Genomic DNA, 25,881 nt, shown 5'->3' with positions numbered 1-25,881 from the left:
TTTAAACACTGTTCCCCATGCTTGTTCAATGAACCATAAACAATTAAGGAACATGCACCTGTGGAACGGTCGTTAAGACACTAACAGCTTACAGACAGTAGGCAATTAAGGTCACAGTAATGAAAACTTAGGACACTAAAGAGGCTTTTCTACTGACTCTGAAAAACACCAAAAGAAAGATGCCCAGGGTACCTGCTCATCTGCGTGAACGTGCCTTAGGCATGCTACAAGGAGGAATGAGGATTGCAGATGTGGCCAGGGCAATAAATTGCAATGTCCGTACTGTGAGATGCCTAAGCCAGCGCAACACGGAGACAGGACAGACAGCTGATCATCCTCTCAGTGGCAGACCACGTGTAACAACACCTGCACAGGATCGGTACATCCGAACATCACACCTGCGGGACAGGTACAGGATGGCAACAACAACTGCCCGAGTTACACCAGGAAGGCACAATCCCTCCATCAGTGCTCAGACTCTCCACAATAGGCTGAGAGAGGCTGGACTGAGGGTTTGTAGGCCTGTTGTAAGGCAGGTCCTCACCAGACATCACCAGCACAAACCCACAGTCGCTGGACCAGACAGGACTGGCAAAAAGTGCTCTTCACTGACGAGTCGCGGTTTTGTCTCCACAGGGGTGATGGTCGGATTTGCGTTTATCGCCGAAAGAAGAAGTGTTACACCGAGGCCTGTACTCTGGAGCGGGATCGATTTGGAGGTGGAGGGTCCGTCATGGTCTGGGGCGGTGTGTCACAGCATCATCGGACTGAGCTTGTCATCATTGCAGGCAAATATCAACGCTGTGCGTTACAGGGAAGACATCCTCCCTCATGTGGTACCCTTCCTGCAGGCTCATCCTGACATGACCCTCCAGCATGACAATGCCACCAGCCGTACTTCTCGTTATGTGCGTGATTTCCTACAAGACAGGAATGTCAGTGTTTTGCCATGGCCAGCGAAGAGCCCGGATCTCAATCCCATTGAGCACGTCTGGGACCTGTTAGATCGGAGGGTTAGGGCTTGGGCCATTCCCCCCAGAAATGTCTGGGAACTTGCAGGTGCCTTGGTGGAAGAGTGGGGTAACATCTGACAGCAAGAACTGGCAAGTCTGGTGCAGTCCATGAGGAGGAGATGCACTGCAGTACTTAATGCAGCTGGTGGCCACACCAGATACTGACTAGTACTTTTGACCCCCCCCCCCCCCCTTTGTTCAGGGACACATTATTCCATTTCTGTTAGTCACGTGTCTGTGGAACTTGTTCAGTTTATGTCACAGTTGTTGAATCTTGTTATGTTCATACAAATATTTACTCATGCTAAGTTGCTGAAAATAAACGCAGTTGACAGTGAGAGGACGTTTCTTTTTTTGCTGAGATTATTATTGAGTTGCACCACCTTTTGGTGGTGGACCATTCTTCATACACATGGGAAACTGTTGAGCGTGAAAACCCAGCAACGTTGCAGTTCTTGACACAAACCGGTGCGCCTGGAAACTACTACCATACCCTGTTCAAAGGCACTTAACTATTTTTGTCTTGCCCATTTACCCTCTGAATGGCAGACATACACAATCCATGTCTCAAATTGTTTCAAGGCTTAAAAATACTTCTTTAACCTGTCTCCTCCCCTTCATCTACACCAATTGAAGTGGATTTAACAAGTGACATCAATAACGGATCATAGCTTTCACTTGGATTCACCTGGTTATTCTATGTCATGGAAAGGTGTCCTAATTTTTTGTACACTCAGTGTATGTTACAATGCAGAGCAGTGCAACCAAAGTCAAGACGTGGGCAAAGTTTATCCCCTTCAAGGGCCTAGTTACAGTTTTTTTTTGTAACCTCGGTGCAATTTTCACAAGTATGTGGTACATTTTCACAACTCTTAGTACAAAACTCAAAACAGATAATAAAAAAGGCAGTTATTTCAAAAGTCTAAGCACATTTTCAATTGACTAAGTGTTTAATCTAGAAATACATTTTGCACATTGCAATACATGTTCAGATAAAGTAATTGCTTTTCACAATGCAATACTCTCATTACTTTGAAATAATTCTCTTCTCTTTTTTTAAGAGACATTTACTATTACTTAATCCGACTGCTTTTAATTGATAATCACTTAAATGTTTGGTAAACCTATAGATTTAACATGTAAATTGGTTTGTTAACTACAGATTTTGATAACTACATAATGAAAATGTATGTTTGTAAAGTAGAAACATAAAATGTATGATATATATATATATATATAAGTAACCAAAAAAGTGCTAAACAAATCAAAGTATATTTTATATTTGAGATTATTCAAATAGCCATGCTTTGCCTTGATGACAGCTTTGCACACTCTTGACATTCTCTCAACCAGCTTCCCCTGGAATGCTTTTCCAACAGTCTTAAAGGAGTTCCCACATATGCTGAGCACTTGCTGGGTGCTTTTCCTTCACTCTGCGGTCCGACACATCCCAAACCATCTCAATTGGGTTGAGGTCGGGGGATTCTGGCGGCCAGGTCATCTGAAGCAGCACTCCATCACTCTCCTTCTTGGTTAAATTGCCATTACACAGCCTGATTGTGCGTTTGGTCATTGTCCTGTTGGAAGACAAATGATAGTCCCACTAACCGCAAATCAGATGGGATGGCATATCGCTGCAGAATGCTGTGGTAGCAATGCAGGTTGTGTGCCTTGAATTCTGAATAAATCACAGACAGTGTCACCAGGAAAGTACCCCCACACCATAACACCTCATCCTCCATGTTTTACAGTGGGAAATCCACACACGGAGATCATCTGTTCACTCACATCGCGTCTCACAAAGACACGGCGGTTGGAACCAAAAATCTCAGACCAAAGAATAGAAATTCCACAAATTTGATTTGTTTAACACTTTTTTGGTTACAACGTGATTCCATATGTGCTATTTCATAGTTTTAATGTATTCAATGTTATTCTACAGTGTAGTCCAAACAAAAAAAGAACTTGAATGAGTAGGTATTCTAAACCTTTTGACTGATAGTATATATACTATATATACAGTTGAAGTCGGAAGTTTACATACACTTAGGTTGGAGTCATTAAAACTCGTTTTTCAACCACTCCACAAATTTCTTGTTAACAAACTATAGTTTTGGCAAGTCGGATAGGACATCTACTTTGTGCATGACACAAGTCATTTTTCCAACAATTGTTTACAGTCATATTATTTCACTTATAATTCAATGTGTCACAATTCCAGTGGGTCAGAAGTTTACATACACTAAGTTAACTGTGCCTTTAAACAGCTTGGAAAATTCCATAAAATTATGTCATGGCTTTAGAAGCTTCTGATAGGCTAATTGACACGATCTGAGTAAATTGGAGGTGTACCTGTGGATGTTTTTCAAGGCCTACCTTCAAACTCAGTGCCTCTTTGTTTGACATCATGGGAAAATAAAAATAAATCAGCCAAGACCTAAGAAAATAAATTGTAGACCTCCACAAGTCTGGTTCATCCTTGGGAGCAATTTCCAAACGCCTGAAGGTACCACGTTCATCTGTACAAACTATAGTACACAAGTATAAACACCATGGGACCACGCACCTGTCATTCCGCTCAGGAAGGAGACGCGTTCTCTCTCCTAGAGATGAACGTACTTTGGTGCGAAAAGTGCAAATCAATCCCAGAACAACCGCAAAGGACCTTGTGAAGATGCTGGAGGAAACAGGTACAAAATTATCTATATCCACAGTAAAACGAGTCCTATATCGACATAACCTGAAAGGCAGCTCAGCAATGAAGAAGCCACTGCTCCAAAACCGCCATAAAAAAATCCAGACTATGGTTTGAAACTGCACATGGGGGCAAAGATCATACTTTTTTGAGAAATGTCCTCTGGTCTGATGAAACAAAAATAGAACTGTTTGGCCATAATGACCATCGTTATGTTTGGAGGAAAAGGGGGGAGGCTTGCAAGCCGACGAACACCATCCCAACCGTGAAGCACGGGGGTGGCAGCATCATGTTGTGGGGGTGCTTTGCTGCAGGAGGGACTGGTGCACTTCACAAAATAGATGGCATCATGAGGTAGGAAAATTATGTGGATATATTGAAGCAACATCTCAAGACATCAGCCAGGAAGTTAAAGCTTGGTCGGAAATGGGTCTTCCAAATGGACAATGACCCCAAGCCTACTGCCAAAGTGGTGGCAAAATGGTTTAAGGACAACAAAGTCAATGTATTGGAGTGGCCATCACAAAGTCCAGACCTCACTCAATCCTATACAAAATGTGTGGGCAGAACTGAAAAAGCTTGTGTGAGCAAGGAGGCCTACAAACCTGACACAGTTACACCAGCTCTGTCAGGAGGAATGGGCCAAAATTCACCCAACTTATTGTGGGAAGCTTGTGGAAGGCTACCCAAAACGTTTGACCCATATTCAACAATTTAAAGGCAATGCTACCTAATACTAATTGAGCGTATGTAAACTTCTGACCCACTGGGAATGTGATGAAAGAAATACAAGCTGAAATAAATCATTCTCTCTACTATTATTCTGACATTTCACATTCTTAAAATAAAGTGGTGATCCTAACTGACTTAAGACAGGGAATTTTTACTAGCATTACATGCCAGGAATTGTGAAAAACGGAGTTTAAATGTATTTGGCTAAGGTGTATGTAAACTTCCGACTTCAACTGTATATATATACTCTCGAATGTACTACTTTCATGATTTTACTGCACAGTACTCTTTAAAACAATCTGATATTGACAAGATCAGAGATGTACTGTATGTAACAAATCAAATCAAAGTTTATTGGGGGCTTTACCAAAATTGCATTGGCCAGTACAGTACTGTAGTACCATAATATTTGCCATTCATGAACAGACACTTTTATCCAAAGTGACAACAGTCTACACATTTTGGTATGTGCCCCTAGTCGGAATCGAACCCACAACTCTATTCTTGCTTGGTAGCGGCAAGTAGCCTAGTGGTTAAGAGCATTCGGCCAGGAACCGAAATATTGCTAGTCCTAATCCCTGAGCCGGCAAGGTGAAAAAAATATTCTGTTCTGCTCTTGAGCAAGGCAGTTAAACAACAACTACTTGCCTATGTTGATTAAGGCAGCCCCTACACCTCTCGGATTCAGAGGGGTTGGGTTAAACGTGTAAGACATATTTCAATTGAATGCATTCAGTTGAGCAACTGACTAGGTATCCCCTTTTCCTAGTGCCATGCTCTTATGAACTGAGCCATGTACAGGACCAATACAATACACGATTACAATACATTTGGAAGACGTATGATTGTCATCTCCATGAGTGTAACACCCTCCTTCAGGCCATGGACGAGGCATGTGATTACATCAATTCAGACCAATGTCAGGCTTAGATTCGCCATGCCTAAAGCTTTTTCCCCAGGTGCATGAACAATGAAGATATTTACTGCGAACTAGTGCCTGTTAAACAGATGTCTTCAATGGTCACACCTTTCGTCACACATGGGATAATAGACATTATGGAAATGTGATGTTCAGTCAATTTTAATGGGAGGGCAGGTGTATTGCCTAATGTGAAAAAAGTGTAATGTACTGTAATTTACTGTACTGTAGCATATTACATAAAAAATGCAATTTTAAACTGTCACGCCCTGATCTGTTTCACCAGTCCTTGTGCTTGTCTCCACCCCCCTCCAGGTGTCGCCCATCTTCCCCATTATCCCCCGGGTACTTATTCCTGTGTTCTCTGTTTGTCTGTGCCAGTTCGTTTTGCTTGTCAAGTCAACCAGCGTTTTGTCTCAGCTACTGCTTTTCCTCAGTCTCTCTTTTTCTTGCCCTCCTGGTTTTGACCCTTGCCTGTCCTGACTCTGAGCCCGCCTGCCTGACCACTGCCTGACCTGACCCTGAGCCTGCCTGCCATCCTGTACCGTTGCCCCACTACTCTGGATTATCGACCCCTGCCTGACCTGACCTGACGTTTGCCTGCCCCTGTTGCTGTAAAAAACATTGTTACAACAACACAGTCCGCATTTGGATTTGACCTGAAACTTGATAGAAACATGTGTCTAAGATGTTTTGCTAGTGGATTAACTGGTATTTCAAATAAATAAATTTATATTATTATGTTGTGTTTTGATGATTAAACCAATGTACTCACTATATTTCAGAGTAAACCTATATTGTGGATAACTGGTTGTGTGGTAAAATATGTTTACAAATGAAATAAATGGACAATGAAAGGGTTTGAATGTAAGACAGGCTGCGTTACAAGTGCTACCCATTTTGAGTTTTGTACTAAGAGTTTTGAAAATTCACCACATAATTGTGAAAATAGTACCAAAACGCTAAAAATAAAAAGTTGTATGTGCCAGAGCTGCACATGTTATTCTGAAAAGGTTTTGTGCAGTAGCAGAGGCCTTCAGTGTTCTGTCTAAAAGTATCCTTTAATAATACAAATATTTATTTTGGAGGACATGGAACTACATGCAATCAGACTTTTAGTAATAAATACTTACGGACACATTGACCATTGACCCTCTGGTGTGATGCGTAAATCTTAAATCCAGACTGCTACAGTAGTTAGGCTTTTGTCCATATTTCAGCATCCAGCATAAAATACCCACATGCACCTGGATGTAAAGGCTACCGTTGCATAAGTACAGACTATCAAACGGCATTGTCCAGGCTTATGACTGGTGCTCCAACCTGCCATTACATCATTGTCTCAGGTGTTGGCCTGATTGCTCCATGCTCCACCTTTCCATTCCCACTCTGTCCATTGGCATGCACTGACTCCCTGGCCAGGGGGGAGGCCAGGTTGACTCTGATAGTTCTGCTGGTGCTCTGGCAGACAGCCCCAGGAATGGCCCTCATCTGGCTGGTGAAGGGGCTCCCAGGCAGAGACAGGCAGGGAGACAGGGAGCCATGGCCCCACCCAGACTCCAGGCAAGAGCCGGATCCTTTGCTCACACAGCGAGGGCTGGGATTGACAGAGGACAGGGTCTGCTGGCTCCCGTTCAGGTAAGAGTTGTTAGTGGAGCCCGGGTGAGAGGAACGGTAGTTGTAGTAGGCCCTCCAGCCCTTCTGCTTTTTCTTCTGATGGCAGCGGCACTTGAGGATGCGGATGAAGGCCTGTTTGAACTCTCGGCTGTAGCAGGGGTAGATAATGGGATTCAGGCAGCTGTTGAAGTAGCCCAGCCAAAAGATCACCTTAAAGAACGTCTCCGGGGGACGCAGGTTGGCGTTGAATGACCCTGGGACATTACATGGAGAAAACATGTTATAAATGGACAGAGATTTCCAAAAACGATGTAATTATACATATCTTATATCTGTTATATATTTTAACTTAACTTGATGTTTTAAATATAAGATGTTTTGGTAGATATACTGTATCTGAGAAAACAATGTAAACGCTGAACCATCTCTTCAATGCATTATGTTTGGTGATCAATAGATGGCAGCATTCATCAAAAGAACCTCACAGATAGGCAATGTACCAGCAGCTACTTTATCACTGGCATCCTCCTCTCGCTCGAGACCACGGATCTGGAAAGACGGGAAAGGTGAAATATAGGCTTGGTAGGGTTTCAATTGCTAAGATTTCCCCTTCCCGGATTTTTCAGATCAATGATCAGTGACGAAGCTCATGAGAGCTTTTAAAGAGTACAGGCAGGGCTTCACTCAACTCTTTACTACCCTCTTCTGTGTCTGTCTGATAGTTTTGTTGAAGCATTAAACACTATTTACAATTGTACTGGCAAAAGTATTTATTTTTAATCATACATTCATTCAAGTATAGAGGGCACAATCTATAGTGTATGATACTCCCGTGCCCCAGGTGTGTAGTGACACAGGAGTATCATACACTATGGAGATATAGAGATTGGTGGGTCTCCAATTATTACACTGATTACACAGTGATTCCAAGTATTACCATTTTGGTGCTGATTCTACTGTCTTGACTGTTTCCTGTTTTGGAATGTTTTAGAGAAAGATAGCATGACTCACTGACAGCACACGTCATTACTGTACAGTACTATACTCTCCTTAAAGGCCCAATTCAGCTGTTTTTATATCAATATCAAATAATTTATGGGTCACAATTAAGTACCTTACTGTAATAGATTTGAAATAAAATGGGCAAAAATAGCTTTTTAGCAAAAAACCATTTCTCTTGCAAGAATTTCGCTAGGACTGTCTGGGAATGGTCTGAGGGGGGAAACTGAAAACTCTTTGTTATTGGTCTATAAACCAATTACCGCATGGTGATGTCATCATGGAAAGACGAAAATTCCTGCCCATGCAAACCTGCTGATTAGAAGGTCCTGTGTAGATTGTGTTTTCAACCAGCAATTATCAGGAAATAACACTGATCAAATGTTTTCACACTTTTTCAATGTTAGTTTCATCAGCTGTTGTACAATATGATACAAAACACAGGCAAAACTGAACTTTGAATGCACTGGGCCTTTAATCACTGAGGTCAACCCTACCAACCATGCATGTGCTTCCACTGATTCTGATTAAGCTACTAAGCTTCCAATAATATTGAAAAAAATGTTTAAAAAGATATAGGCAGGATTTACAAGCAGCCTAATTAAATATAGAAATCATTACAGTAAGCTATAAAACTACTGTGCCGACACTACTGTGCACTTTTTCAAGTTTCATCTTTGCTGTCTCCAGCTCATAAACAAAGGTCACAGACATCCGTCATCATTCCAAATTCTTCCCCATTTTACAGGCACACTAATCCCAGAGGCTTTCACTGCTGGGAGTCCGATCTTTAACAACCCTCGCACTCCTCCAATGATGCACACCACATCCCCTTTTTTGGGCTTTTTGGACTCAGCATTGTGGGTAATCATCCACTTTGGTGTGTCCTGCCACAGAAGCCTTGGCTGTCACGTTATTGGATGAAAACCTGAAAAGAAAGATGTTGCATTCTATCCTATGTCTCTCTTTCGGCTTTGGGATGGAGAGAGGTTTAACAAGAGTTATTACAGTGTTTCCTCAGAATAGAGCCATGGCTCATAGAACCATCTAATTCAAGGACACATTTGTCATTTCCCAGCCTGTCCCTAGGAGAGACTGTGGTTACACTTTAATAATGTGCTACTGGCTGGCTTTATTGTCCAGTGCAAAGTGCCTTCATAGCCGGAGCTTCCACAACGCTATTCCACTAACTGTAACGTCCTCATCCCCCAACCTCCCTAGTCACTGGAAGCCAGGAACCCACTTTAACTCTGATAGTGCTTACGTACAAAGATTTAGGATGCTTCTTCGCGCTGTGCAACTGTGGAATCCGCGCTCACAAATCACAGTGCACTCTGTCCAATTTCTCTCTCAATTCCACTTGCACAGTCCATCTCCTAGGGCTTTATTTACACATACCAATTGACCATGTAATCTACCCGCCACGTCTTTCACACATCCGGACAACATTGACCGCCCGTCTTATCTACAAAATGACTGAGTCGGACATGACGGCTGCTGAATTCTGACAAACTAATGAGCCAAACACAGAAAGGTAGTCAGTGTAGCTCTAGAGAGAAGAGGTAGTAAGCAACAAAGCATAGACGGATGCAATACATTTGACTATGAATGGGGGACAGTCAAATTTACAGTAGGCTTCCAGTATTCAGTGCCCTGCGAGGCTGCTGGGTTTCAACACATCTCCTGGCTATGCCCTGAGTGCCGCTAAAAAAACAGCATGCTAGAGGGAGGGGGAGGAGACCTCAGGATAATGCAGCAAACTCCTCGATCCATCATTGTTTCACAATCAATCGCCATACATAGAAATCATCTCAAATGGAATCTCTCAGTCCATGCCCTCTTCTACCAATGTGGAGGTCCGTAGAGGAACGGTATGCCCGGGCATTGATTGAGTAACATGGAATGAGAAAACAACTGCCATGTCGGCACATTCATTTCTCAGAGGTCCAGACAGACTGGGAATATTTGTACTTTTATCACTGATGCTGTCAAATTACTATTTGTCATACGCATTTTAGCTACATAACTGGTATTTCCATTTTAGGACCGAAACGTTGACTACAGATTCAGCCAAAAGGAGCAGTTCATTTTTATAGGAAGGATTTATCCATTTTCTAGTTTGGGCATGTTTGCTAACACATACCTGATTATGATAGTGTAGGCAAGGAATCAAATCAAATCCCATCAAATTGTATTTGTCACAGGCGCCGAATACAACAGGTTTAGACCTTACAATGTAATGCTTACTTACAAGCCCTTAACCAACAATGCAGTTTTAAGAAAAAAACATTAAAAATAAATAAATAATAATAACAATAATTTAGAGCAGCAATAAACAATAAACAGCAATAGCGGCAGGTAGCCTATTGCCAGTAACAGAAAGGTTGCTAGATTGAATCCCCGAGCTGACAAGGTAAACATTTGTTGTTCTGCCCCTGAACAAGGCAGTTAACCCACTGTTCCTAGGCTGTCTTTGTAAATAAGAAGTTGTTCTTAGCTGACTTGCCTTGTTAAATAAAGGTTAAATAAAAAATGTACAGGGGTACCGGTACATAGTCACTGGTTAGTCGAGGTAATTGAGGTAATATGTAGGTAGAAATATATAAGTGACTTATACATAGATAATTACAGAGAGCAGCAGCAGCGTAAAAGAGTGAAGAGGTGGTGCAGGGGTGCAAAGCAAATAGTCTGGGTAGCCATTTGATTAGATGTTCAGTAGTCTGATGGCTTGGGGGTAGAAGCTGTTTAGAAGCCTCTTGGACCTAGACTTGGTGCTCCGGTACCGCTTGCCGTACGGTAGCAGAGAGAACAGTCTATGACTAGGGTGGCTGGAGTCGTTGACAATTTTTAGGGCCTTCCTCTGACACCGACTGGTATAGAGGTCCTGAATGGCAGGAAGCTTGGCCCCAGTGATGTACTAGGCCGTACGCACTACCCTCTGTGGTGCCTTGCGGTCGGAGGCCGAGCAGTTGCCATACCAGGCAGTGATGCAACCAGTCAGGATGCTCTTGATGGTGCAGCTGTAGAACCTTTTGAGGATTTGAGGACCCATGCCAAATCTTTTCAGTCTCCTGAGGGGGAATAGGATTTGTCGTGCCCTCTTATCGACTGTCTTGGTGCTTTTGGACCATGTTAGTTTGTTGGTGATGTGGACACCAAGGAACTTGAAGCTCTCAACCTGCTCCACTATAGCTCTGTCGATGAGAATGGGGGTGTGCTGGGTCTCCTTTTCCTGTAGTCCACAATCATCTCCTTAGTCTTGATCACGTTGAGGGAGAGGTTGTTGTCCTGGCACCACACGGCCAGGTCTCTGACCTCCTCCCTATATGCTGTTTCGTCATTGTTGGTGATCAGACCTACCACTGCTGTGTCATCGGCAAACTTAATGATGGTGTTGGAGTCGTGCCTTGCCGTGCAGTCATGAATGAACAAGGAGTACAGGAGGCGACTGAGCACGCACCCATGAGGGGCCCCATGTTGAGGATCAGCATGGCGGATGTGTTGTTATCTACCCTTACTACCTGGGGGCGGCCCGTCAGGAAGTCCAGGATCCAGTTGCATCCAGGATGCAGTTGCAGAGGGAGGTGTTTAGTCCCAGGGTCCTTAGCTTAGTGATGAGCTTTGAGGAAACTATGGTGTTGAACGCTGAGCTGTAGTCAATGAACAGCATTCTCACATAGGTGTTCCATTTGTCCAGGTGTGAAAGGGCAGTGTGGAGTGCAATAGAGATTGCATCATCTGTGGATCTGTTGGGGCATTATGCAAATTGGATTGGGTCTAGGTTTTCTGGGATAATGGTGTTGATGTGAGCCATGACCAGCCTTTCAAAGCACTTCAAGCTACAGATGTGAGTGCTATGGGTAAATAGACATTTAGGCAGGTTACCTTAGTGTTCTTGGCCACAGGGACTATGGTGGTCTGCTTGAAACATGTTGGTATTACAGACTCAGACAGGGAGTGGTTGAAATTGTCAGTGACGACACTTGCCAGTTGGTCAGCGCATGCTCGGAGTACACGTCCTGGTAATCCATCTGGCCATGTGGCCTTGTGAATGTTGACCTGTTTAAAGGTCTTGGTCACATCGGCTATGGAGAGCGTGATCACACAGTCGTCCAGAACAGCTGATGTGCTCATGCATGTTTCAGTGTTACTAGCCTCGACGCGAGCACAGAAGTTACTTAGCTAATCTGGTAGGCTCGTGTCACTGGGCAGCTCTCAGCTGTGCTTCCCTTTGTAGTCTGTAATAGTTTGCAAGCCCTGCCACATCCGATGAGCGTCAGAGTCGGTGTAGTACGATTTGATCTTAGTTCTGTATTGACGCTTTACCTGTTTGATGGTTCATCGGAGGGCATAGCGGGATTTCTTATAAGCTTCCGGGTTAGAGTCCCGCTCCTTAAAACGGCAGCTCTACCCTTTAGCTCAGTGAGGATGTTGCCTGTAATCTATGGCTTCTGGTTGGGGTATGTACATACAGTCACTGTGGTGACGACATCATCGATGCACTTATTGATGAAGCCAGTGACTGATGTGGTGTACTCCTCAATGCCATCGGAAGAACATATTCCAGTCTGTGCTAGCAAAACAGTCCTGTAGCTTAGCATCTGCTTCATCTGACCACTTTTTTATTGCCCGAGTCACTGGTTCTTCCTGCTTTAATTTTTGCTTGTAGCAGGAATCAAGAGGATATAATTATGGTCAGATATGTCAAATGGAGGGCGAGGGAGAGCTTTGTATGCGTCTCTGTGTGTGGAGTGAAGGTGGTCTAGAGTTTTATTCCCTCTGGTTGCACATTTAACATGTTTGTCGAAATTTGGTAAAAAGGATTTAAGTTTCCCTGCATTAAAGTCCCCGGCCACTAGGGGCACCGCCTCTGGATAAGGGTTTCCTGTTTGCTTATGGTGGTATACAGTCCATTGAGTGTGTTCTTAGTGCAAGCATCGATCTGTGGTGGTACGCAGACAGCTATGAAAAATACAGATGAAAAGTCTCTAGGTAGATAGTGTGGTCTACAGCTTATCATGCAATACTCTACCTCAGACGAGAAAAACCTAGAGACTTCCTTAGATATCGTGCACCAGCTGTTATTTACAAATATACATAGACTGCCTCCCCTTGTCTTACCAGAGGCTGCTGTTCTATCCTGCCGATACAATGTAATCCCGCCAGCTGTATGTTATTCATGTCGTCATTCTGCTACGACTAGGTGAAACATAAGATATTACAGTTTTTAATGTCCCGTTGGTTGGATATAAGTGCTTTTAGTTCGTCAAAGTTATTATCCAGCGATTGTACGCTGGCCTAAAGTACCGATGGCAAGGGCACATTATCCAATCTTCGGCGGATCCTCACAAGGCACCCCGATCTCCTTCCGCTTTATCTTTTCCGATTCTTTCTTCTGAGAATGACGGGATGAGGGCCTGTTCGGGTGTCTGGAGTAAATCCCTCTTGTCCGACTCATTAAAGATAAATTATTCGTCCAGTTCAAGGCGAGTAATCGCTGTTCTGATTTCTAGAAGCTCTTTTCGGTCATAAGGGACGGTAGCAGCAACAATATGTACAAAATAAGTTACCAACAGTGTTAAAAAATCTAACAAAATAGCATGGTTGGTAAACAGCCCATAAAACGGCAGCCATCTTCTCCGGCGCCATATAGCGCCGGAGAAAGACCCTGAGATGTACCTGGGAACTTAATGCTCTTGGACAGCTCCGCACACACCCATTAATGGACAAAAGCATGGAATAAAATATCATGTCAAAGGCCATTTTTAAAGAGGGCTTAAGATGCATGATAGTAAGTGGGAATGAGTGCCTTGGCATTCCCACTGCAATCCTGCCCCCTGCCCTCTAAAAGCATCAGGAACCCATCACCATCATATCACGCTCAAGGTCCAGCTCACTGGAGAATTTGGGTTGATAAGTTAACTAATCTGAAACATTATGGGAAACATCTATTAAATATGGTGGGAATGCAATATCATGCAAATGCATTTAACTGTAATCTTGGTAAAATAGTAAATATTGGTTACGTAACTTGGAAAGCAACAATCATTGGAAGGTCAGTATCTTTAGCAGGTAATTGTCACGCCCTGAGTGGGCATTCTATGTTGTATGGCATTGAACTGAGTGGGCATTCTATGTTGTATGTCTGGTTTGTCTATTTCTATGTGTTTGGCCTGATATGGTTCTCAATCAGAGACAGGTGTTTTGCGTTGTCTCTGATTGGGAACCATATTTAGGTAGCCTGTTTTGGATTGTGGGTTTTGGGTTATTGTCTATGTTATGTTCCCAGCCCGGTACTACCAGTTCCGGCACCACGCACCAGGCTTCCTGTGCGCCTCCACGGTCCAGTTTACCCTGATCCTGTTTTGTATTGTAGGTTGTGGGTTATTGTCTATGTTATGTTGCATGTTAGCACAGTGTTTATATAGCGGTCACGTTCGTCTTATTTGTTTTGTTGTTTTTGTTTAAGTATTCTTCATTAAATATAGAAGAATGTATTCAAACCACGCTGCGCTTTGGTCCGCTTCTTACGACGATTGTGACAGTAATATTTTGGGTCATCTAGTGAGTTCTGAGATGAAAAAAGCAAAACGCTCTCAACCACTATACTGATCACCACCGTCAGTTGTCAATTGAAAAAATGCGGTTTCCTGTTTGTCCCATAAAATCTATCCTTCTATTCTTCACCACCTCCGCCTGAGGACAAGCCATAAAATACAGGCACAATAGATCACAGAGCACAATAGTTTGTGGTTACTACATCATATTGGGCGACAAAAACAAAACATGCCCTTGGCGGGTCAAGGCAGAGAGTTTAAAAATTGTACAATTTATACTGGCATTGAAAAGTGGAACTAATGTCACACACAATCTGCAAAAGCTCTAACAAAGATACTTTAAAATCCTGGCAGTTGCAATAGCAACAAGTCTGTCAAATATGAACACCAAGAATTCTTCACCCAGCTATTTTTATCCAATTCGTCTAAGGGAGTGCTTTGTAAGGACTACCATTAATTTCCAATGAAAACACCATCTATATGCCAATTATTACTGTTTATATCTAGGGCTTTATTGCATAACTGAGATAATAACCGCTCCCAATCTCCATACCTTAAGTAAATAATAATAACATGATTTGTGAACTTGACTAACTAGGCTACTACCCAAAGCATTGTCTGATTGCTCACCATCAAGTACTCTGTGTGATTTTTACTAGATGCCATCCCTCTACTCTACACAATGCTTCCACTTCCATGGTGTGGCCAGGCTAGGTCACCGCTCTGCTCAGTGCGTATATTATTGTTTCCATCTCTGTCATCCACACAGCCAGTCTATATCACACCCTGAGGAGGCCTCAGGAACCAATAGGGAGCCGCAATTTGACATTATAACTGGGTAATTTGAGCAAAGCCAAATAACCTGATTATCACCACAAAACTGTACATTTCTGTTATCTCACGCAAGGTCATGACTGACTGATATCACCCTTGATTCAGGATTTATTGATGTGATAGACACACTGGTTTAGTAAAAGCACAGAATAATTAGTATACCAGTAATCAATCATTGAAAATATAGTAGCTCCTGTATTTATTTACTCTCCTAGTGGTATAGGCCAATTGGCTTTTTGCTTTACAAAATTTAAATGAAAAATGTCCAGTTAACTGTGTGAAGTCCACATGGAGAGAATGAAGATTGTGGGCCTGATACTTGGAAATTAGACTTTCAAAGAGCATGAGCATGCTACGGTATACATTTCTAAATGGATTTGGTATTTCAGGGTTGGCACAAATCTGTAAATATAGATGAATATAGAGGGAGGGGGGATGGTCATGTATAAAAGTCTGTTTCGTCTCTCTGAACTTTTCCATGTCAACAACAGATGTAGGAGGAATCCACTGTCATGTGTAATGTGTTGCTCACTTGATTTAAGAGGTGCTGGGAACATGGGAAGCTCAAGATAGAGGCTTGCCGATGCTAAAACACACACACGAATAGGCCAACCACCCCCATTAGCACCCACAATAAATGATTTATTAGTACACCAGAGTGCACCCTAATGCTATAACCAAGCTACCCCTAACTAGCTACCAACATTTTCTGGTGCCACAGGCTGGGAAGTATGGTCTTTTTTCAATCATTTTTGGCATGTTCATCTTTTGATAATAAAAGGAAGCTGTATTTTACTGTCATACCCCACTTTCACGTTTTGGCATGGGTGTAGACCTACTGTGTCTGATTAACCCCTTTTCTGCCTAACCAAATTATTTTATTTTTGACATGACTACCATCAGACTTATGAAAACTCTCCATTATTGGCATACTGTATATGGAAAAAATTGTATCTGTGTGTGTGTCAGAGAGAGAGAGACTGTGTGTGTAAATAAATGCCCGTGTGCTTGTGTGAGAATGATAAGCAGAGAATATCCTGTACAGATAGATGCCGTCGTCTTACGTCACACACACAGCGCCATGCACAGACCTTTTAGGGGGCAGGTGCTCCAAATTAAAAAAAAGGGCACCCTGCTTGATTTGTTGTTTTACTTTCATAAATCATAACTCGAAATTCATAACGTACCAAAATGCCTGTAAAGATAAACATTTTTTTTCTTTTTCTCATCATCACAAATTGTAAGTAACCTAGTTACAGTGTATCCTAAAGACATGATTGAAATTGGTAAAAGGGAGTCGGTTATCAGCTGATCTTTGATGTTGATCTGCTAGCTAGTTCAATTTATTTTACTGATTGTGATTTCGCCTACCTCTGATTGTGATTTCGCCTACCTCTGATTGTGATTTCGCCTACCTCTGATTGTGATTTCGCCTACCTCTGATTGTGATTTCGCCTACCTCTGTCTTTTTGTCGCTCTCTGCTGCGCATATCAGCCAGCCAGACCGAATGATGTATGCTAAATCTGATGTAATCAAGTATTAATCAAATACAATGCTGTTGTGGCTGTACTGCTGATATTTATACTAGGTAGCTAGCTGCACACACTCGGACAGTGACCGCATCTCTCAAGCGCATGTTTGGATACCGGACGTGCGCAATACCCGTACAGGGCAGACTGGGACAAAGGCCAGAGCCGGGTTTCCCGAATCCCGATAGTGATGGAATTTAGGCTTACGAGTGTTTTAACGATGCATCCTAAAAATAACGTCTGTCACACCAAGACGTCACACCCGTTTCCAAAACACCACGCAGTGCACTTGTTACAATATGAAACTGAACGGCCTTTACAGGAGCTGTCCCGTGCTGAAAACGTTTAGTATACAGGCCAAAGAGATCGCTGTAGCTTTTACATGTTTTATGGCTATTCGAAGTCATCTTTTTAATATATTTTGTACACAGTACAGTTTTCCAATTATGAGAAAACATGTTTTGTAGCCTATTGTGTATTTAAGTGTTTGTTTTATATGTTTGCCATGTGTTATGTATTCTAAGTGTTCTCGTGCTATTTTGTATGCAATGTTGGTTTATGTAAATTCCGAATTTCTTCAGTTTGTGTAAACTGTAAAAGTCGCTCATTCCCTCGTTTGCTGTAGAAAATATCAATGTGTCCTACAAATAGGATATGACAATGGTTTTCGCAAATTTTGCTCAACAAATCATTGTAGCCTAAGGGCAGGCAGGAATTGAGCTTAAAGTAGGCCTAGGCTACAGCTATTCTACAATGAAATAAATAAACAATTAAAATAATTAAACATGAAGTAGCAAGATAAGCAACGTTGACATATACCTAATATTTTGACCTTTTGGTTATTGGTTAGGCTACAGTGAAATGCGTAAGCTTTTAGATAATAGTAGCCTATGGGCTTAATAGATAAGAACATTGTAGCGGCTCAGATGTAGGCGCACAGGCCTACATGAAAGTGATGTCAATATTTAGCTTATATTTAGCATTCAGTTGGCTTGTTTTAAATTTGAAAAAATGTGGCTTTGATTCGCTTGTTTATAACATTGCGAACTTTTTCGGCTATTAATATTCAACTATGAAGTTTTCGGCCGTCACAGAGAGACAGATAAGCATCTTCAGTCTATGTTTAGCTGACATTGTCTGTGTGTAAAGTGACGCGGAAGGACAAACGATCAACATGCGCAACCAACAGACTGGGTGGGGGGTGGCGAACTTGATGATTTGCGGGAAATGGGATCCGAACAACAATGACAAAAGAATTATACAAAAATATATTTTTTTTTTGGGGGGGGGGGAAATAATACCACCACCCAAAAGGGCACTTTGGAGACCGGAAGGGCAAAGGGTCATGTGCTCTGTACAGGTAGAGCCCTATCTGTGCTCGTGCCTGGTGACCACACTCATTTTCAAGGTGTCTTTGTTATAAACAGAATGAATGCATTCAGTGTCCTATCGATCTATCTATCTATCTATCTATCTATCTATCTATCTATCTGTCTGTCTGTCTGTCTGTCTGTCTGTCTGTCTGTCTGTCTGTCTGTCTGTCTGTCTGTCTGTCTGTCTGTCTGTCTGTCTGTCTGTCTGTCTGTCTGTCTGTCTGTCTATCTATCTATCTATCTATCTATCTATCTATCTATCTATCTATCTATCTATCTATCTACCAGTTATGTGGTTCAGTTTAACCTAATGCAACTAGGGGGCAATAATGACAACAGTTTGCTCAACAAAACTCCAAACCTACCGATGGGCAGCACGAGGAAGAATGGCAGCCAGCAGAGAATAAACATGCCCACCACGACACCGAGCGTTTTAGCAGCTTTCTTCTCTCGGGAGAACTTGAGCAGTTTGACTGTTATCGTGCTCCGTGTCTGGCCCTTGCCTGCGCCGCAGTATTCCTGCAGCTGTGCGTTTTTGCAGTGGATCCTGAGCGTGAGCTCATTCGAGTCCATGTGTTCTTTCATGACCCCCGCCTCTAAGTTCTTAGTGGTCCGTTTGGCAACTACATAAACCTGACAGTACATGCAAAGGATGACAGCCAGAGGTATGTAAAATGAACCCAATGACGAGAACAGTGCGTAAAAGGGCTCTTCGGTGATGGGGCAAATGGTGTCGTCATTTGAAGGTGGTTGTTTCCACCCGAGCAGAGGTCCGATGGAAATGACAGTAGCGAGAACCCAAACACCGAGCATGGCCAAAAGGGCTCTTTTCTCCGTTACTATACAGGGGTACTGCAGTGGGTAGCGCACTCCTATATAACGGTCTATGGATATTACGCACAGGCTCATAATGGAAGCAGTGCAACATAGCACGTCCACTGCCGCCCAGATGTCACAGAATATCCTCCCGAATACCCAGTAGTCAAGAATCTCCAATGTTGCAGACACGGGCAGCACGGTTGTACCCAGCAACAGGTCCGCAATGGCTAGGTTGATAATGAAATAGTTTGTTGGGATGCGCAGGTGTCTGTTGCATACAACGGAAAGTATTACGAGTATATTGCCCACGATTGCGAACAGAATGAACGCACCCAGAACTATACCAACGGACACGGCTCGGGTAAGATCCAGCGGACTCGTGTATGTGTCATTGTCTGTGTCATTTGCTGTGGTCAAGTTGGAATTATTTGCAGATAATGGTCCCTGTGTCCCCGAGTACAGCTCCGAGGAACGGTTACTCCGGAAGTTGACTTCATCAGCAGTATCAAAATTCATGTTGACGACCCTGTTCCTCCATACCAGATATGTGTAAATCCATGGATCAACACAAACTTTGTTTATTTTGTTACATCACCTGTGTACTTAATTTTCAATGGTAATCAAACTAAAACAATTACTAAGAATGAGCGCAAAACTGCGAGAAAAAGCGCAATGACCTTTTATGGTGTGGTTCCATAATCCCATGATGTTGTCTGGAAAAGTTAAGTCTCATAACACATGATTATATAACTTTAACCAGTTAATGCAGTCGTCGTGACTGTCGCCTCTCACTCCGTTCCCTCCCAACTGCAGCGCTCCCACCGTGGTGATACAAACTGCTGAAACACAGCGACACCACTGAGTGACCCCTCCCGCATCCATGCGCACAAGATACAACCTTTCCTCCCCTTTCTGGATTGACCTATTTTTTTTTTACACAATTCGTCATCCGACATGCACATGCTATCACACAATTGTTACCATAACTGACCAACGCGAAACCCTAAAACTGATAAGCACTGGGCTACGTCGACAGGTAATTTAAGTAACAGGCATATAGCGCGTGCCATCAACCCTCACCAATTATTATAGTATCTAGGCTATATTTAGACCCCTAAGCAATATACTGTATGTAAATACCAGCGCGCCAACAATAACTTGTTGAATTGATATAGAAAGGACTACAAATCAAAGCACTAACCTGTACTGCTCATTACACATATAGTCATTGTTAAACTGCAATCTACACAAACTCATGGGCAATTTATTGTGAAAAAATAATTTTGGCGACTCTTTCAATATCTTTAACGGGACCACTGCGCACAGTCTACTGATGAAAGTTAGACTTTTACAATGTGTGTTTTATTATTAGCACAACGAGTAAACATTCTTAGGTAGTAAGCTATTACAAATTAATTGCGTAAGGGAAGAGTCAGGCAGTCGAGTGGATCCCCTACCAGCAACTCTGGAGCCCAGCATTAGTAGGATAGGGGGCAGCATTTTCACGTTTGGATGAAAAGCATACCCAAATTCAACTGCCAGCTACTCATCCCCAGAAGATAAGATATGCATATTATTAGTAGATATAAAACACACTAGTTGGATAGAAAACACTCTGAAGTTTCTAAAACTGAGTCATGTCTGTGAGTATAACAGAACTCATATGGCAGGCGAAAACCTGAGAAAAATCCAACCCGGAAGTGGGAAATCTGAGGTTTGTAGTTTTTCAACTCATTGCCTTTCTAATATACAGTGTCTATGGGGTCATATTGCACTTCCTAAGGCTTCCACTAGATGTCAACAGTCTTTAGAACCTTGTTTGAGGCTTCTACTGTGAAGGAGGAGGGAATGAGAGCTGTTTCAACCAGATGTCTGGCAGAGTGCCATGAGCTAGTCACGCGCATGGCCGTGAGAGCGACCTGCATTCCATTGCATTTCTAAAGACAAAGGAATTCTCCGGTTGAAATATTATTGAAGATTTATGTTAAAAACATCCTAAAGATTGATTCTATACATCGTTTGACATGTTTCTACGAACTGTTATATAACTTTTGGGACTTTTCGTCTGAACTTTCGCTTGGACTTGCCTGCGCCTCTTGAGTTTGGATTGTGAACTGAACACGCTAACAAAAAGGAGGTGTTTGGACATAAATTATGGACTTTATTGAACAAAACAAACATTTATTGTGGAACTGGGACTCCTGGGAGTGCATTCTGATGAAGATCATCAAAGGTAAGTGAATATTTATAATGCTATTTCTGACTTCTGTTGACTCCACAACATGGCGGGTACCTGTATGGCTTGTTTTTGTGTCTGAGCGCCGTACTCAGATTATTGCATGGTGTGCTTTTTACGTAAATTGTTTTTGAAATCTGACACAGCGGTTGCATTAAGGAGAAGTATATCTTTAATTCTGTGCATAACAGTTGTATCTTTTATCAACGTTTATGATGAGTATTTCTGTAAATTGATGTGGCTCTTTGAAAATTCGCCGGATGTTTTCGAGGCACAACATTACTGACCATAACGTGCCAATGTAAACTGAGATTTTTGGATATAAATATGAACTTTATTGAACAAAACATAAATGTATTGTTTAACATGAAGTCCTATGAGTGCCATCTGATGAAGATCATCAAAGGTTAGTGATTCATTTTATCTCTATTTCTGCTTTTTGTGACTCCTCTCTTTGGCTGGAAAATGGCTGTGTGTGTTTTTGTGACTACGCTCTGACCTAACATAATCATATGGTGTCCCGAATGTTGTCCCGTAAGAAGTTTTAACAAACTGTAGTTTTGGCAAGTCGGCTAGGACATCTACTTTGTGCATGACACAAGTACATTTTCCAGCAATTGTTCACAGACAGATTATTTCACTTATATATCACAATTCCAGTGGGTCAGAAGTTTACATACACTAAGTTGACTGTGCCTTTAAACAGCTTGGAAAATTCCAGAAAATGATGTTATGGCTTTAGAAGCTTCTGATAGGCTAATTGACATGATTTGAGTAAATTGGAGGTGTACCTGTGGCCTACCTTCAAACTCAGTGCCTCTTTGCTTGACATCATGGGAAAATAAAAATAAATCAGCCAAGATCTAAGAAAATAAATTGTAGACCTCCACAAGTCTGGTTCATCCTTGAGAGCAATTTTCAAACGCATGAAGGTACCACGTTCATCTGTACAAACAATAGTAAGCAAGTATAAACACCATGGGACCACGCATCTGTCATACCGCTCAGGAAGGAGAGGCGTTCTGTCTCTTAGAGACGAATGTACTTTGGCGCGGAAAGTGCAAATCAATCCCAGAACAACAGCAAAGGACCTTTTGAAGATGCTGAAGGAAACAGGTACAAAGTATCTATATCCACAGTAAAACAAGTCCTATATCGACATAACCTCCAAAGGTATTGGAGTGGCCATCACAAAGCCCTGACCTCAATCCTATAGAAAATATGTGGGCAGAACTGAAAAAGCGTGTGCGAGCAAGGAGGCCTACAAACCTGACTCAGTTACACCAGCTCTGTCAGGAGGAATAATTCACCCAACTTATTGTGGGAAGCTTGTGGAAGGCTACCCGAAATGTTTGACCCAAATGAAACAATTTCAAGGCAATGCTACCAAATACTAATTGAGTGTATGTGAACTTCTGACCCACTGGGAATGTGATGAAAGAAATTAAAGCTGAAATAAACCATTCTCTCTAGTATTATTCTGACATTTCACATTCTTAAAATAAAGTGGTGATCCTAACTGACCTAAAACAGGGAATTTTTACTTGGATTAAATGTCAGGAATTGTCAAAAACTGAGTTTAAATATATTTGGCTAAGGTGTATGTAAACTTCCGACTTCAACTGTATATATCTATTGTAGGTCCTAAAATACAACAATGAATAATGTGGAACAAATAAATACCATCAAAGAATACCTTACAACTTACAATAATGAACACCTTGTGAAACAGCTGTGAAAACCAACTTGGCAATATTTAAGATTGTAATACATAAACGCTGATTTTCTTTTTCACCAATTTTTTTGTACACTCACATCGTAGACTAAAATACAGAATTCTGGTTTGTGGAATTTTGAGGAGGTGGTTGCGGTGTGGGTGGGTGGGTGGTTCTGCCTGTCACTTGTTCTCAACAGGCAGCCAGTCTCAGAAGGGGGACTAGAAGAGGGAGACTGGAAAGTCCAGGCACTGCTGCTCTCTTTGTTCTGAGTGTTTGCAGTGCTAGTGTTTTTAGTTCATCTACGTTTCTCACATATTATGTGCTCAGTATGATAGAGCAAAAAAACTTTCTTAGCAGATAATGACAACATGACAACAACAGTAGCTGTAGATGATGTAATGAAAAGTTGGAGGGTGGTTGGTAATAGAGGACATCAGGTGGATCCATTTCTGGGTGTTGGGCAGAACCCCTAGATCCTGGAGAACAGGAGCAGAGTTAAAGGGAACAGGGCAGGAGACAGAGACTTTAACAAGCAAACACACAGGTTAGACTTTACTGTGAGAAAATGTGATGGATTAGTGCAGTGTTATGAATGGGGGATATCTACTTTTCAACACTTTTGGAAGTTATAGCCTACCTCAAGCTGGTCCCACTCCCATTCAGAGCACAGAGAATCAGACTGATCCGAACTCATTGGTTCTGGTGGAAGGGATACCTCCTGGGGGGCTTGGACAGTCGTTGGACCTCAAGTCATCTGGAGAGGTAAACTGAAGAACAACATTTTTATAAGTTCAGCATAATTACAATTTCTTGTCTATTGGACAAACGCAGGGCATCAGTGGGGCATCAGTGCTTTCAGTGGTCGACCATCCAACTGCTCCTACTGAAGAAGATTGCTGGCTTCCACCAAGGTAACCATAGGAAGACTGAGAAAAATGTCAGTGTTAGGGAAACTACAACTAGCTTCAGGTTATTTTGTGTGCAAATGCAAATAGTTATTATCTGAGATTTTTTATATTCACCTTAACAGATGGTGACCCCAGCTAGGAGTGAAAGAGCAGTCAGGCTTCCCAGGTCTCGCTTTCCTTTCGTCCTTCTTTCAAACCAAGTCATTCGCTCGAATGTCAAAGTACTTGGTCCCCTTCTTGATTCTGCTCCGGTAGCTCTCCTGTTTCTCCTACGCCTTGTCGATGTTCAGTCTCACCTTGATTGATAACAGGAATGAATCCAATTATATTTCATATTACAAATACATTTCTTACATGTCACTTGGAGGGCCAGAAAATAAATGAACAGCTGACAATCATTTTTACCTCTTCAAAAACCTCCACATCCTTCTCAGTCCGTGCCTGAAGGTGGCCCTCGAATGCGTTCTGATTAGTCAATTTCCTCCAGATCAGGTGGGGTTTCAGTGATCTGAAAGTATGTTATACAAAAAATATGCAATAGACAAACAACAACGCTAAGTCAATCATGGGTGAACCGTGGGTTGAAGATGGCCATCATCGAGTGAGTTGGCCTCACCAGTCTCGGACTTGATGGGTATCATACAAAACAAACATGTATTTTTGTTTCCAAGCACCTGTTTTAATGGGTTACAGAAGGGAACTTTGAGTTAAGCACGTACTCTTCATTTACTGACCTTAATGGGTATTGCCTCCACCCACTTGGTAAAGTGATCGGTTACCATCAGACACCAGCTGTTGCCATTCCTGTATTTTGTGAAGGGTCCAATGATGTCCACCCCTAACATTTAAAGTGGTCCTATGAGGTCCACCCCTAACATTTAAAGTGTTGGAGTGAAGATTACTTTATTCTTACCCATATCTGTGTCATACAGTATGCAGATTTTCATATTTCTAAGGATACTGACACACACACACACACATTTTATAATATTGAACTCTGCTGTGGTCAACTAAAGCAACCATTACAAAACAACTTATGAGGGCAAAATTTGAATTGGGACACTGCCATGGTGAAACAAATTTGATGGGCTTCAACTCCGGCGCCACAGTCTTTGCCCTCTCAAACTTCTGGCAGGCTAGACAGGGTACTGACCTTGAAGCAAAAAGAGACACATTTTAACATTGTGTGCTCTCTGATATGACATTCATTGAAATCATTATAATTTCAGAAAAAATAGAATGTGATTGAAAAACAAAATGTTATTTAACTTGCCCAGCTGTCCACCTCCTTGACAATTCCCTGTCAGAAGAAGCGTAGGTTGATTTTGGCAATCATATTCTTTGCTCTGAAATGGCCAGCATGCATCTCAGTCAGCACGGCCTCGTTCTCCTACTCCTACTCTCCTACTAAAAATCACCCTCCTGTGTGGCTGGCCATCCTTCCACCGTAGGTACATACGATTGACGAACAAGTTGGAAGAGAAGATTTGTTGAAATACTCAAGTCTAAGTAGATTTGCACTTTCTCTCTCTGTTTCTCTCTCTTCAGCTCTCTCTCTGTATGTCTTCCACTCTCTTCCCACCTCCCGCTCCCTCTCTCACTTTCACCCCCCCTTCTCTCTGTGTCTGTCTAGCAAAGACACCTAGTTAAGGGCATTTGGAATTACCATACTCACTTACACCTATCCATTTGATTGATCAGGATTAATTTATAGCTAAATACCTCAATATGACAGACATATAACTATATCAGTGGAAGGGGGGGGGTCACTTTTTTGGCAGGGGGACAATATTTGGCATGACACAATATTTGGCTGTCAGTGACTGACTTAACAAGAGAAAAATGGCTAATGCACAACCAAATTTAGAAATTGCACCTGGTCTATTCTACTATTCTTACTCTCAATTGTAAGTTAAGACGCCAACTGAGTT

The 25,881-nt window shown here is 42.2% G+C and overlaps 1 protein-coding gene across 1 annotated transcript; it reads right to left on the bottom strand.

The window, feature by feature from the left end:
- Nucleotides 1–1,198: 1,198 nt before the first annotated feature.
- On the bottom strand, nt 1,199–19,903 carry LOC129821856 (alpha-1A adrenergic receptor-like). The gene is made up of 2 exons (XM_055879558.1): nt 18,635–19,903; nt 1,199–7,230 (listed from the first exon to the last, which is right to left on the bottom strand). Exons 1-2 carry the CDS (start codon nt 19,602–19,604, stop codon nt 6,689–6,691), a joined length of 1,512 nt encoding a protein of 503 aa, XP_055735533.1. The 5' UTR covers nt 19,605–19,903; the 3' UTR covers nt 1,199–6,688.
- Nucleotides 19,904–25,881: the final 5,978 nt, after the last annotated feature.

This window comes from Salvelinus fontinalis, chromosome 2 (assembly GCF_029448725.1).
Source record: "Salvelinus fontinalis isolate EN_2023a chromosome 2, ASM2944872v1, whole genome shotgun sequence".
Taxonomy (NCBI): Eukaryota; Metazoa; Chordata; class Actinopteri; order Salmoniformes; family Salmonidae; genus Salvelinus; species Salvelinus fontinalis.
This window is presented reverse-complemented; position numbering and strand designations above follow the sequence as displayed.